The sequence below is a fragment of the Pteropus vampyrus genome, unplaced genomic scaffold, assembly GCF_000151845.1.
Source record: "Pteropus vampyrus isolate Shadow unplaced genomic scaffold, Pvam_2.0 Scaffold137, whole genome shotgun sequence".
NCBI classification, from domain to species: domain Eukaryota; kingdom Metazoa; phylum Chordata; class Mammalia; order Chiroptera; family Pteropodidae; genus Pteropus; species Pteropus vampyrus.
This window is the reverse complement of record NW_011888918.1, coordinates 2,212,763-2,228,401: the sequence shown is the minus strand read 5'-3', so window position 1 is coordinate 2,228,401 and position 15,639 is coordinate 2,212,763. Positions and strand designations below refer to the sequence as shown.

Here is a 15,639-nt window from a genome sequence, read left to right as displayed (position 1 = left end):
TTGATTCCCTCTTATATAGGGCAAATGGAGGAATCAAGGTCTTTAAGCTTCGTAAGAGTTCTAACCTCAATTCTCTAAGGACTGTAGTTTTCCTTTGTCTCCAGACACATGCCGCTTGAGCAATACCCTCCCCCTTATCAAGTAGGAGTGTTTAAGTAATATGGTGCTTAAAAAGGGACTAATGTTTCAGACCCAGAAAGCCTGAAATGATGCTTGCAATCCCCTGAGAAAAACAACAACAATGAAAATTAGTCTTCAAGAGTGGTGTCCGGGATTATACATCAGGACTTGTAACTAAGTGGAATAGAAAGTCCTGCTCATTTCCTCCTCTTTGGAATGTGCCCGAATGCCAAGGAAAGACTTAAATTCAGGCATGGTCCTCATTTCAAACAGTCACCCTTAGCCCTGCTCCTCCCCTGTGCCCACATCCCAGAGTCATTTCCATGGGAGATATGAGCATTCAGATTTAGGTTTTCCCATGTGGGAGTTTTTAAGAATCCACTCTTATGACTCATTTGAACTGAGAGACAGAGCCTTACAGGGAAGGGCCTGTGGTCTGCACTGAAGGGTACCCCAGAGAGGGTCACTGAGACATTTCTGAGAGGATGCCTGGGGCCAGCCCAGGCTCTATAGACAGGGTCACAGGGCTAAAGATCATGGTCATCCACACTGGCTTATGTTTACAGCAAGGAGTCTCAACTGCCCAAAAGCAAGCCTAGGGAAGCCCCTGAAGGTGCCAGGCTCAGCATGGCCCTGCCAGAGAACAGGGCACCCCGGATTCCCCATCACCCAATTAGCACCTGGAAAACATTTGTTTCCCCCATTAAACTGTGGCTCTAAATAAAAATGCTGCCCTTGGCTCCCGGTCCCCCTCCTCTACGCTTTGTTAACATGTGATTAAAACCCTCCAGCCCTAGCAGGCAGTCTTTGGAGGCGGGAAAAGGTTATTAGCTAACGGTTCAGAACAGTAAAGGCACTTGGCTCAGATTCTCAGTGCCCCAGAGATATAATTATCTCATGCTCAATGGCTTTGCCACCTGTCACATCTTCTGGTTTAATTTTTTTTAATAAAAAATAATGAGAGGGGTTGTTTTCCTGCTTGTGTGACAGAGCTCGCTTTGTGCTGAGCTGGGACAACACAGGCTTACAGCAGTCACCTCCCAACTCCCTGCTCCTGTTTTCTCTGCATTTCTCTTTGTCTCTCTGCTGCTGTTACCACCCCTTTTTTCATCTCTTACTCGCACTCTGCATCTTTCTACGTGTCCATCTGAGCCTGGTTGCTCCACCTGCAATTACTCCCTCAAAAACGAAGCCTTTCTGACATATCGCCTTCACCGTTTGTCTCAAGTGCTTGCACTGTCTCTCTCCCTTTCAGTCCCTCTCTCTGTCTCCTTCCGTCTATCTCCCTCTCTTCCTCTCTTCTTCCCGGCATCCCTTCCTCTTCTCCCAGCCTGCCTCCATCCAGCCTCCCCTGGACTCTCCTGTAAGAACTAGGTTGTCTCAGAGCCTCCTCAAAGTTTCTGCCTTTCAGTGGACCCCTGCCCTCTGACAGTGACCCTTCGAGTCAGCCACCAGCACACTTGCCCTGCGCTCATGCCCAAAAGTCACCCAGGTCTTTAGGGTTGCACATGACTGTCAGCATCCTGGGTTTCTCCTCAGGATCCATGGCTGTTTCTTTCTGTTCAGTTTGCTGTTCTTGGGTCAGGACTGCTGTGGCCTCTCAGTTTCCAGCTGGTTCCTTTTGCTCATCCTCACTTCATACCAACCATTGGCCAGGCTCCTGTTAGACAGCAGTGCGGTCTACACCGACCTGTTCCTGCCTGTGGCTTCTGGCTGGTGGGATCCTCCACCTGCAGGAGGCCTTCCTGCCCTCTATGGCTCTTCTCAAGGTGAAGCATTCCTAACATGCTGCCTCACCAGACCTCATGGAATCTGCTGGGTAGAGGCTGATCATCTGAGAACACGACACTCTCCCTCTCCACTTAGAAGATACTAGATCTGCAGATTTGTCAGCTGGGCCAGCCCTCAGTCTCCACATTCAAACACAAAACCACACCAGGGAATGCTGACAAATAGCATTCTCTCTCTCCAGAGTTGCTCTAAGTCACTCTACACATCCGTCCAGGGCCCATATAGATCAACCTGGGAAATCAAACTTCGCTGGCGTTGCTGAACATCTTTGAAATGGAAGAAAATGTGTGTGTCATTTCTTAATGTCTCCTTTTTCTCTTTCAGCCACCGGATCTCCAAGTCGAAGTTCAGGTGAGTGAGATACATGCTGCTTTTTTTTCCTTCTGTCCACCAGCTCTATCACAGTCACCCTTCTGGGGAGCCCAAGGTAACACCTTCCAGGTGGGTGGTAGAGTGAGGGTTGGTCAGAGTTCTGCCCTGTGCTGCTCTCTTAGAGGCTTTTGGATCAGATAAGTAGATAATCCAGGGATTGATATTTGTTGAATTATCTCTGTCCATCAGTCTTTTTGGCAGCAGCATCCTGAGGAGATTGTGATAGTGTGTCTCCCTCTCTTAAAAGATGAAGACCAGTTAAGATAAATATAATGCGGACACTTGCTACTATTCCTCATTACTTCCTAATCATGGGACACAGTAAAGTATGAACTTTAAGGATTACAGAAAGCACACAGGATTATGATACGGCTCTGCTACAGAACCTTCCACAAGACCTATGGTCTTCAGACCCCTTCTGCCTTTCCAGGCTCACCTCCCACACTCCCCTGCACATGCCCTTTGTTCCAATCACATTTTGAATGTTTTTGTACTTACCAGAATGTTCCCTGTCCTCTTGTGCATCAAGGCCTTTGCACGAAGGCTTCCTTCTACCTGAATCACTGTGTCCCCATGACTTCAACTGGAGAACTCAGACTTTTGTTAAGAACCTCCAGTGTTACCCCATTGATATCTTCTGTAAATTCCCCAGGGAAAGTTACTCAACTCTCTCCATTCCATAGTGCTTTGCTCATACTTCTATCACAGCACTTACCATACTACACATCAATTACTGGCTCACAGTCCTGTTTCCTCTAATAGGCTCTACATGCCTCAGAGGTATTGCTTCCAGAGAGTCTAGCTAAGTGCCTGTCCAATGGTCGGCTATTCGTACATGTGTGCTGAATAGGCGAATGGATGGGTATTTGGAGTAGGGGTGTGAATTTACTCCCACAAAGCTTGTACATGCCCAAAATTGGTGTTTCGTGTTTCATAATTGATCTAATATTGCTTTCCTAGCCTCACCTACTGGGTAGCAGGAGCATAAATAACTCTAAATTTTAATCTAGCTGGGTAAATGTAGCCCAGTGCTATATTTTAAATAGTCCCTTAAGGTAAAATGTTCAGTCTCTCATATTTCCTCTTCCCCAGCTCCTCCTCAGCCTAGAATCTGGATGCGTGGGGGCAGGGGACTTCTAAATCCCAGGATGTGAACAGGGCTTGGTAAGGACTGGTCCTGGACCACTCCTGAGTCCTCTGATTATCTCAGCCAGTCTGAGCTGCTCTCTGAACTTCTTCCTGCTGAGGTGCAGTAGGTCCATCTGATTTGGGCATACACCACTGGAATCCATGGGCCCCCCACCTTTGTATCTGATCTTGAAATCTCCCCTTCTGTTCTCTGACCCTCAAGCTCTGTTGCTCACACTCCCTCCATGAACGAGCTATGGGGAACCCAGAGCACTAAGCAGGCTCACCTACCTACCTACCTGCTTGCCTCCCACCGCTGACTCTGCACCAGTCTGGATAGAGTTCTAAGCCAAAGGCTGACATTCTCCCAGGGACCTGCAGACCCCCTATTCTATACCCAGAAGAGGCTGCTGACTAGCTCCAATGTCCCTGAGCCTCCCCAGGACTATCCGAGTGTTTCTAAAGCAACCCTCTCTAAGCTCTGGAGGCTGGACATGCAGGACTCTGGTGTCTGACTTCCTCTTCTGCTTCTGACACCTTCTTTCCCCCATATTCCACAGGAACTGAAAGGCTTTTCTCCCCTTCCTCTTTCTCTCAAGCCAAGACCTCCTTTACATTAAAAAAAAAAAAAAATCTAGATCCAAGTTTACCAGGCCTCACTCTTATTAAGTGAAAGAGATCTCTAGATATGTAAAAATCCTTTCTCTTGCAATAATGCTTAGATTTGGCTGCTTTATCCTCAGCATCTGGAGAAGTGGCTGGTACAATAGGGACTGAATAAATATTTGCTGAGCAAATGAATGAATGAATGAATGGTCTTGCCTCAGTAAGGCAATAGGCTTGACACATACTCAAACAAAATATCTAATTTGACAGCAAAGCTAAGAAAGCATTTGACAGTCCCAAAGCCCCCATACAATAAGAGTAAAGGGATATAAAAATATATTCAAAAATATTTCCAAAATATCATTCTAATTACATGCAAATGAGTGAACAATAAATGAACAAATGAATGATTGAATGAATGAGTCAATGTGATCTGGACGATAGAAGAGAAATTACAGATTTGTATAGATTCTGTCTAGTGAGAGATTACCCAGGAGACTCTGGAAACATTTTTTTATCCAGTGATCTCTGATGTAACCTGTGCTTTTGAAGAAGAAAAAAGGAATAGTGGTCCCCTAAACTTCTGACTGCTCAGCTTCGATGCTTGGCTCATCCTGTGTATACTTAACCTATATACCAGCCATTTGACCTCTGGGAAGAGTTTCTTCCTCTGCAGCTACTATTCAAGATATGCAGAGAAAAATACAGAGAGAAGACTTTGTATTCCCAAAGAAGACTTTGTATTCCACTTTAAGGAATTAGTTACAATAGGCTTATCACTAGTAGGTTGGCACTATCATTAAACCCATTTTCAGATGAGGCTACTGAGGCTGAGAGAGACCCAGGGCTACATGGCTCAACTGTAGCCAAGTCAGAACCCACACTCAGAACCCATGCTGCTAACCACTGTGCCATCCTAGCAATAAGGTTCTGCCCAGGAACACTTAATCCTGTTTCTGCTTAGCTGTTGTTTCATGGGCATGGGGTGGATAGCTCTACAGCAATGCTATTGAAAAGAAATATAATGCAAGTCACAGGTGCACTTTTTAAATTTTCGAATGGCCACATTAAAAATTAAAAATAAATAGGTGAAATTAATCTTAATATAATTTATTAACCCAGTATATCTAAATCATTATCATTTCAACTTATAACTGATATAAAAATTATTAATGAGATATTTTACATTTAATTTTTTATACTAAGTCTTTGAAATCCAGTGTGTATCTTATACTTACTACATGTCTCATTTGGACTGGCCACATTTCAGGTGCTCAAAGCCAAAGCAGCTAGTGGCTACTGCACCAGACAGTGTGGCCATGAAGGGTCTAAGCATATATTAAGTGGTGGCCAATGAGTCTGCTGCTAAGGTTTCCACTGCAGATGCAAGAAAAATGTGTTCTCACACTTTCTGTTGTCTGATTGTGGCAGCCAAGCTTGAACAAGAGAATACAGGAGAAAAGCAAGATGATACAGGGAAAAAAATGGAGAGAGAATTTTTGCAACTCAAAAATAACCTTGTAAACAGTAAAGAGCCTGTTTCACTCCAAAAAAAAAGAATCTAAATTTTGAGTTTAAAAAAAAATCAAAGTATTCTTGATCATTTTCTCAGTTTAACAGTGACGAATAATAGAATTTGAGCTTCAAACTGACATATTCTATTTGCAAAACAATGATACAAAGTTATGGTTTATTTAAAGAAATTTTAGAACAGAGCTTTTGGAGGAAATTTGGCAAATTAATGACTCATAATATTAAGGCAATATTAGGGTATTCCCTTGATAAGTCAGGTCTTCGCTTTGAGGAATTAGTTACAATAAGGAATTTTGCGTCATTTGGGGCTCACTGTTCAGTATAGGATTTAAACAGTTATGGAACAAATGATTCAGAAAGCCTTATGCAACTTGAAGGGATTAATCAGATAACCTGTTGAAGACTCCAGATATTGACTTTACAGAATTCTGAAGTGAACCCCACAGAGTTCTTAAATTTCATAGGACTATTTACCCCATATTCAGTGAAATGTGCCTCCAATGTTCCCTGTACTTCTGCCATTCCATAACCAACAAAGCACATACCCCAAATTGCCCCAATCATCAATAGCCCGTTTTAAAGTTACTTATGTATAAAATAATTAAATTGAATGATTTTCTGTGTTGCTTGTTCTCAGTTCAGTTAAAGACAGAAACTTACCATAGTCACTAGAAAGAGCCTGAAGTCTTCACCATTTTGATGTCTGCTGTGCTAGATGCCTGTCAAAACTATGGCAAGCAAACTCTTCCAGGAACACTGTGCTCTCCTCACACCCACCCTCATCCCTGGGTCAAGAGGCCTAGGGCTCTCAAGCCTTGTTTTCAAAATGTAGTTAGTAAATCTGCATAGAGTTTATCCCCGCTCTACCAACCTTTCAGCAAATCTCTTTGCCATGTGAGATGGACTGCGCTATATACTGGGAGTCTGTAACGAAGTGCGAGACACAGTTCTGTTCCCTCAAGGACCTTGTGATCTCATTGGAGAGGCAAGAACCATACGGTAAAAGATAACTGACAATACAGGCAAATGGGAAGTCATTTCCTCTGGAGAAATTTTGCTGGCTCCTTCATGAGTGGCTAGGATCCCCTGTGATGTGTCCACAGCACCTCTGCTAAGCCCACCTTGGCATGAAGCACCCTTTGATTGCTTGCTTAGTGGTCTGTATAACCCGTGTGAGTTTTATGCAAAGACTGCATCTGTCATATTAACTGCTGAATATCTAATACCTGGTTCATGGTAGGCATTTAGTAAATATTTCTTGAATGTGTAACTAAAATGAGTAATGCAGACAATAAGTGTGACAGGAGTTCTGAGTTTGGGAAGACTGGAAGAGTTCACCATGGAGAAGCTAAGATGAACGGGACATAGAAGAGGGAGGTTCTGAGAGTTATCCATGTAAGGACAGTCCATGTAAGTGGAAAGGCAAGAGCAGAGCCCAGTATTGAGAAGAGGTAAGGAGGATGCAGGGGTGAGTGTGGGAGCACAACGATATAGAAGTTTGAAGAAGTAGATTAGACACATTCATATCCATCCTTTTCTCCTATATCTACATATGGGAAGTTCTATTTCTAGAGTAAATGACTTTTCCAGCTAGTGTGAAGGGAACATGAATAGCAGGCACATTTCTCCTCCCTATTTTATCATTTAATTTCTATATCCTCCATGAATATGTAAACACAAATAAATTTACACATTCTAATAAACCATTACATTTATTATATAGTAGGAAGCGTTGCCAGGAAACCAGTTGTCAAGCAAAGCTATATTTTGAAAAGTGGGTGGTGTATAATTATCTTTAAATATACTTTCTCTGAGTAGTAATTACCCCCACCCTCCACCCCAGCCCAAATCCCTGTGACTCTCCTGAATGGCTATGCACAGGAACAGCACAACTTAGCAGATGCTAGCCTGTCCAAGACAGCCACTCCTTCAGGAGCTCAAGCAGAGCAATTCCAGATCCATGGTACCAGCCTGACCATGTAGCACCCTACAGCCACTACCCCCAAACTTGGGGAAAGAGTAGCTTAATTAAGTTCTCGGCATTAAACTGACTCCAAGTCAACTCTTGCACACTGTAAAGGAAAGCAAACTTGATTCCCTTGGACTCCGATTAACAAATGTATAACAAATCGGTGGTTTCTGTGACATGAGATTGTATCTACTTACAACATATTCTTTGAAACTACAATGTAAGCTATTTAAGATCAGATGTGAGTTTTTCCTGAAAATTCATTTTTCAGGAAGAAAAATTGTTTACCCAATTTCTCTATAATATTAATAAACACAATAACGAGGAAAAAGCAGAGTCCCACCAAAGCCAGATAAGACTCCTCAGTACCAGTCTGGCCACCTCCAGAGGCCGTGCTCACTAAGAACCACCTGGGACCTGTTGTCCCCTTCCGTTGCCCCTCCTTTCACCCTCCCCTATGCTCACTCTTACCCTGTGTGTCTGGAGGATGCAAGCCTCGCTAACTGTATTTGGAAACCAAAATTTTATGACCCCGAGGCGTTTATTCTCTGTGTAGTGAATTCTCTCAAGTAACATACAAGTGTCCCCTACAAAGGTTTGGCACTCCCTGGAGAGGGCATTCCAGCACCCACAGTGATGTAGGGGTCAGATCAGAACACTACCCTATTAATCCTTTCCTCCCTCCCTGTTCTGTAAGCCCAAAACTAAACTCTCCTTTCAGTTCTGAGGAAACCATACCCTTCATAGATGTCCTCCTCACTTTTCTAATCTCATTATAGATTTTAACAAAGTTTTGATAACAGGATTTTCCACAGACAGTAGGTAGAAAAATGACAGAGTAGAAATATAAATGAAGTCAAGCTATTCCAAAAGGCAGTTTGGAGTGGGTGAGGGGATTCATAACAGCAGAGGTCCACCCCCCTGGAAACCTAGGATACAAATACAAATACAGATGTGCATGGACAGTTGCTCCAAGATTCTGCTTCGTTTTTACCCACCTCGTTATTACCCAACCCTTCTTTATTTCTCCCCCTGTCTTCAACTGCCTGATGGGTCTCTCTATATACATGACCTGCCAGTACCTCAAATGCATTTCCTGAGCTGAGCACCCCACCTTTCTCCTCAGAGCGACCTCCCTGCCCCAGTCACTGCTGCTCCTTGTCTGTCCCTATACTGGTTAGAGGTGCCACTCTACCAGCTCAGCCTGGCTAGAAATTTGGGCTGTCCCTTCGGTACCCTTCTCTTAACCGCACACCTAGTGAGGCTCAAAGGCCTATTGATTCTGCCTCCAAAATTGATGTCAACTCAGTGTCCTTCAACATCTCAAACCCATAAGGCTGAAAGAGCATTCTTCATACTATTCCTGATCTAGAAATTGACAGACTGATTGTCATTCTCCCTCTCAAAGTCCTTAGTCTGCATCGCCTTCCCAGGCAACTCTCTGGCATCCCTTTCTGACTCTCCTTTGAACAGTGTAGGCATTTATTAAATGTTTGGTCAACAGTTACTAAATATAGCTATATATTTTGTCTGTATCATGAGGATGAAATTAGGTATAAGCTTTAAACCCCTCTACCATAGAATTATAAAATGTAGCTATTTCCTTGAGATCATGTAACTTAATGGGCCTCAGCCATGGTTACATATTAGAACCACCTGGGAACTTCAAAAGCTACCCATAGTGTTTTGGGGTATTTAAAAAATACCCAGCCCCTAGAAAATTGGATTTAATTGGTTTGCATTTAGGACGTGAGTATTAGTGGGGTTTTTTGGTTATGTGTTTAAGCTTTCCCATGTAATTCTGTATGCAGCCAGGTTTGAGAATCACTGACAAAAGTCCCTAACCAAGAGACCATGGGACCATTATATGGACCATAGCTGAGCTTCAAGGGGAACATGTGCTGCCTGAACTTGTATGTAGAGGTGTGAGTATATGTGGGTGCCTGCGTTTTTCTGCACAGAGGATCTAAACATTCATCAGATTCTCAAAAGATTCTATAACCCCCCAAAAAGCAAAGAACCTCTGATCCAGATTCAGCCCTTACGCTCTACGGATGAGGCAGCACAGAGTAAGAGCAAGAGACAGGGCTGGGAGAAAACCAAGGCTGGATCTGCCGCTGTGCAGTATTGGTCAATGGACTTAACCTCTATGACCCTTAATTTTCTCCTCCTCAAAGTCAGGATAATGCTTGCTTTGCAGAGTTATTTAAAGAATTAGGGAGAAGGCATGAGACGTGCCTAATAGGGTAGAAAGCACACATGAAGTTTCGTTAATGGTAAACATTATTAGTCCTAATACTTCCATCACTACTAATAGTACTCTTAATACTTTCAGTACTATTTCTAATAATGCCATTATTATAAAATAAAAAGTATTTCCTATTTTTCGAGCACCTTCAGCTTTATGCTAGACACATTATATGGTATTGCATCAAGGCCCACAACAACCCCATGTGGCTGGCCCTATTCCCTGTTTCACAGATGAGAGGACCAAAGCAGGGACATGCCCAAGGCCACACAGCTAAGTGGTAGCACCTAGTCAACTTAATGGAAAGCTTATCTCCTCACCACCAGGTTGCACTGCTCTAGTGAGGCCAAGTCAGTCGAGATGAAAGGAAGCCACAGTGCTACCTTTCGGATTACAAGAAATTTGAATTTCACAGCCACCTCCCTCCCATCCTTCTCTCCTTGCCTGCCCTTTTCCAGCCGCTACTGGCGCCGGTGGAATCGGTTCTGCAGAAGAAAGTGTCGCGCCGCAGTCAAGTCCAATGTTTTCTATTGGCTCGTGATTTTCCTGGTGTTCCTCAACACGCTCACCATCGCCTCGGAGCATTACAACCAGCCTCACTGGCTCACAGAAGTCCAAGGTGAGAGGCAGCCCCTACTACTATCCTGGTTTACTCTAGCCACCTCAGCCCTGAATTCCAAGGAGGGAACAGCCACAGGTAGAAGGTGGATGGGAAAGCAGCCAGTGGCCACGGCTCTTAGCAGGTGCCATGCTGGGGACACCAAGGGCCTAGAAGCTTGCAAGCCTCACAATAAAATGCACAACCTCGTTATAAACAGACGTGGCTCACCTGGCTGGGTCCACATCATCTGCTGCCCAGGTGGTCACTGTTGGGTCCAAGTGACAAGGACACATGCTAAAGCTTGTTTGGCTATCTCAGACCCTTGGCTGCCAACTCCCCAGATTGGATTTTCAGTACGCGGGCTTTACTCTTGCCTCCAGGTATGTCTGGAAGTAAGTCAAGGTGCACTTGCCAGAACAGTTGAGGATGAGGTGAGCAAAAAGGCACAAGAGATGACAGAGTGGCCTGAGCACAGGGAGCTGTCCTCGATGGATAGTTAATGCCCATGTCCCTGCATGAACCCCTAGGAGAGGACCTCACTAGCCAGCTCCTCAGCACCACTCCCAAGGAGTCAGGCAGGCACAGGGGCTGCATTTCAGAACTCTGGGCATGGTCAGTCTCCCCATGCAGAGGGCAGACTCTGATGGCTTGGCTTCACCTCCTGGCTGATCAGTTTGGGAAGATTACTCATCTCTCTGAACCTCGCTTCTTGTCTTTGAAAAAATGGACACAATGACAGTAACACCTATCTATCTCAGAGCTGCTTGAGGAGTAAAGAAAATAAGGCACGCAAAGCCTTTGATGCTGGTAGAAACAGTAGTCCCCCTGTTGGCAGTTTTGCTTTCCAAGGTTTCAGTTACCTGTAGTCGACTATGGTCAAAATATTAAATGGAAAATTCCAGAAATAAACAATTCATACGTTTTAAAATTTCACACCGTTCTGAATAGTGTGGTGACATCTCACATCATTCCACCCCATCCTGCTTGAGATGTGCACCATCCCTTTGTCCAGTGTCTCCACGCTGTAGACATCCCCCCTCCCATTAGTTACTTAGTAACCGTCTTGATTATCAGGTCAGTTGTCACAGTATCACAGTGCTTGTGTTCAAACAACCCTGATTTTACTTATCAGTGGCCCCAAGGCACAAGAGTAGTGATGCTGGCAATTTGGATGTGCCAAAGAGAAGCTGTAACATGCTTTTAAGTGAACAGGTAAGTACAGTACAATAAGTTAGTTTGAGAGAGAGAGACAACATTCATGCATATTGTTATAATTGTTATATGTTATAATTATTGTTCTTAATCTCTTACCGTGCCTAATTTATAAGTTAAACTTTATCATAAGTACAGATTTATAGGAAAAGACCTAATATATACAGGGTTTGGTACTATCCAAGGTTTCAGGGGATAGTAGCACTGGGGATCCTGGAACATACCCCCCACAGATAAGGATGGGAGGGGTGCTATAGTTCTCTGAAAATATTTATTGTGATTGTAACTAGATGCCCCTTTCCCGTAAATTGCACCCTAATTGTTCTGTTCTGGTGGCAGTGGATGGGAGAGGTGTGCTGGCTGGGAAGGGAAAACATTTGACCTTCTTTCCAGTGGTGAAAATTACTGTGTTTTCTTTCTCCTCCTCCCACTTCTTCCTCATCTTGCATGCATTTGGATCCCTCCCCGACTCCTGAACCTGCCAGACACAGCCAACAAGGCACTACTGGCCCTTTTCACGGCAGAGATGCTGCTGAAGGTGTACAGCCTGGGCTTGCAGGCCTACTTCGTGTCCCTGTTCAACCGCTTTGACTGCTTCGTGGTGTGCGGGGGCATCCTGGAGACCATCCTGGTGGAGACCAAGGTCATGTCTCCCCTGGGCATCTCCGTGCTCAGATGCGTCCGACTACTGAGGATATTTAAAATCACAAGGTATTTCTCTTCAGACACGGGTCTTGGGGAGAAGTTCTTCCAGAAGGTTAAGGAGGCTGAAAGCCATGGGTGGGAGAGTAGCTGCTATTTCTAGATTGGTCTCTCCTTGGCTCATATACAACAGAGGGGAGCTTTTAGATGGCATATCATTTATAAATTCCTTTGGCTGCTAATTCATTTAGATGGCATATCATTTAGAAATTCCTTTGGCTGCTAATACCAGAAACAGCTCAGTAGGGTAAGCAAATTAGGGATTTATTCAATTGTATAAAGGACGTCTAGACGTAGACATCCCTGGTGGCTAAAAGAAGGCGTTGGGGACCTATTCTCCTTCTGTTCTTTGCTTTGCTAGCCTTAGGCATGCCTTCCACCCCAAAGTCACAAGGTGGCTCCTGGAGATTGAGCCATCACGTTCAAATTTGAGGCAGGAAGAGAAAGGGCTGAGGGTAAAGGGGACACCCATACCGCTGAGTCAGCCCCTTCCAGATCTCTCCCAGAACTCTCACCAGAAGCTCTGTTCTCGTGGCCACCTCAGCTGTGAGAGAGACTGAGAAATACGGTCTTTACCTGGGTGTGTGCTGCCGCAAATGCAGTAAAGTTGCCTTAACTGAAGAAGGGTAATGGATGCTGTGACACAGATGGCTTTCATCCCTCCTTCCACACGTTCACCCCCTCTCCATCTGTCTGTCCATCTGCCCATCCAAAGACTGTAGTCTTCCTGCCTCTCCAGGTCAAGCAGTGATTCTCATGTGGAGGACAGACAGGGCCAGGGGACAGGGAGTGGGAAACATGCTCTAGGACAATAATTTTCAACTGTGTTGTGACCCATTTTGGATAATGAAATCAGTTTATTGGATCACAACCATCATTTTAAAACAGCTTTATTGAGATATAATTCATATACTAATAAATTTACGCTTTTCAAGTGTACAATTCAATTTTTATGTATATTCACACAGTTTTACAACCATCACCACAATCTAGTTTTAGAACATTTTTATGACCCCAAAAAGAAACCCATACCTACTCTCATTTCTCCCAACCTTCCCTCCCAGTAGCAACCACTAATTTACTTTCTGCCCCTATATATTTGCCTATTCTGGACAATTGATCTAAATGAAATCATACAATATATGGTGTTTTGTGTCTGGCTTCTTTCATCTGGCATAATGGTTTCAAGTTTCCCCCGGTTTGTATCATGTATCAGTACTTCATTCCTTTCTATGGCTCAATAATATTCCACTATATGAGAATATATCCCATTTTGTTTATCCATTCATCTGCTGGTAGACATTTGGTTTATTTCTACCTTTTGGCTGGTATGAATAATGCAGCTATGAAGCACTGATGTTCAAGTTTTTGTATGAGTGTATTTCATGCTCTTGGATATATGCTTAGCAGTAAGTATTTCAAATTTCCAGGTCATTTGATAACTCTTTATCTCAGATTTTGAAGAAACATCAAACTTTTCCAAAGAGACTAGGCCATTTTACATTCTCACCGGTGATATATAAAGGTTCCAATTTCTCCACATTCTCAGTTTTAATGAAAGAATGAAGTAAAATAGGAATATCAGAAGGCCTCACATGAATGTACACATCGTTTCATAAAAATCTTTGACATATATATCTGAGCTGCAGTATAATATATCTTTCTCACTGTGGGTCATGGCCAAACTTAGATGGACATATCAAAAACACCTGGAGGGGAAGGGGTTCAAACTGTGCCCCCCAGAGGTACAATCCTCCTGAAGAATCTCTGCTTTGGGGGCTTGGCTGATAATAGGAACCCTGAAACCATCAGTTGGATTGTGCTGGAAATAAAGGGGGTGGGGTGGATGTATTCCAGTCAAGGATCCGAGGTAACTGTCCCCACCCTGCTCAGAGTGCTCTGAGCATGACTGAGGGAGTGACTCAGGGCTCACAGAGCATCCTGAGGTGCTACTGTTCTCTTCACAGCACGCTCAGCAACCACTCCGCACACACTTGTCCCTGTGGTGTTGTCTAGGGTAAGGCATTTATTATTAAAGTGTTCAGTTCAGTGCCAGGCACAGGAGGCACTCAACAGCTGGGGCACACGTTATTAATCTAATTGTAATTGTTCTTATTAGGAGAAGGAAGAAGGAGAGAAGAGCTAATGGTGGTCTATACATACACGCTCCCTTACTTTTATTTGTTTATCCACTGTGTACATACTATGGGTCAAGTCCTGCTGTGGGGATTGGGAACAAGAGAGCACCCCTGAGGAAGGTTTAATATCAGACAGACTCAAAGTATTTGTAGAATTTAAATGTACAAGTTTAACACTCCTGAGCAACCACCCCGTCCCTCTGCCCCCCTCCCCTGCCACCCACCAAAAAAAAAAAAGAGCTTCTCTTGAATATCCTAAATATCTTGGCATTACAGAAAATTCTTGGTTTAAATAAAAGTAGTAGAAATATAATAACAATCATTGTTAACATGCATCAATGCTTAATATGCCGGATAGTGTGATTCTAATGCTCACATGCCAGATAGTGTGATTCTAATGCTCACATGTGTTTGCTCCATTAATCCTCACAATTACCTATAAGAGAGGTTGAGGAGAGACTACTATTATCATCACTCCCATTTTGCAGATGAGAAAACTATGGCTTAAAGAGTTAAGTTGCTTGGCCAAGGCCACACAAAGTACTCAGGGGCAAAGCTGGCATTAAAAGGCAAGTCTGTCTGACTGACTTCAGGTCCCAGCTTCAAGTTCAGTGCAGTTCATGACGATGAACTGCAGAGTTAGCTAAACTGTCTTGTCATCTATGACGGGACTTAAGGGATTTTTAGCATACCGATTCTTGGTGTTAGAGAATTGCTTATTCTACTTTCTCTTCCTGAGGTCTTGGTAAAAGTTATTTTTAATTTGGAGTTTGTAGTGCCTCTTAAATAATTTTCAAAAGTTCATATGTTTGGGGTTTTGTTTTTGTTGGTTTGTATTTTAAATTCCTGTAAGAAAGAATTTTGTCCCTAGATAATGTCATAGCATCTTGAAAAGATTTAACATTCATTCTATTTTTAATCAATAATTTATCTATTTCTAATCTGAAACTATTGCCAAGAATTTATTTCCTTAAATCTGTCTTTATCAGAGAGCTTCCCAAAGTCTCTCCACAAGAAAGATTAGTGTTATTTTCAGATTTCTGTAAACTCTATAAACAGAATAAATTCATTATCTAATTGGAAGCACTTTGGCAAAGGCCATCATCTTCCTGTTTCCAGTCTCCAAACCCTCTGGGGGCTTTTGGAAAACAACAGAAAGACTAACTGTGTTGGGGAGTCCCATGCTCCCTCTGAACCTTGTCTCCAATAGGCCAAAAAA

At 43.4% G+C, this 15,639-nt stretch overlaps 1 protein-coding gene across 1 annotated transcript in view; it reads left to right on the top strand.

Annotated features, from left to right (window-relative positions):
• The window catches only part of CACNA1C (calcium voltage-gated channel subunit alpha1 C), a 614,430-nt gene that overhangs the window by 485,713 nt on the left and 113,078 nt on the right, over positions 1-15,639 (top strand). Inside the window, exons 11-13 of the mRNA XM_023535193.1 lie at positions 2,236-2,262; positions 10,226-10,386; positions 12,066-12,291. Coding sequence (XP_023390961.1) covers positions 2,236-2,262; positions 10,226-10,386; positions 12,066-12,291 — 414 coding nt within the window. The remainder of the gene's footprint in view (positions 1-2,235; positions 2,263-10,225; positions 10,387-12,065; positions 12,292-15,639) is intronic.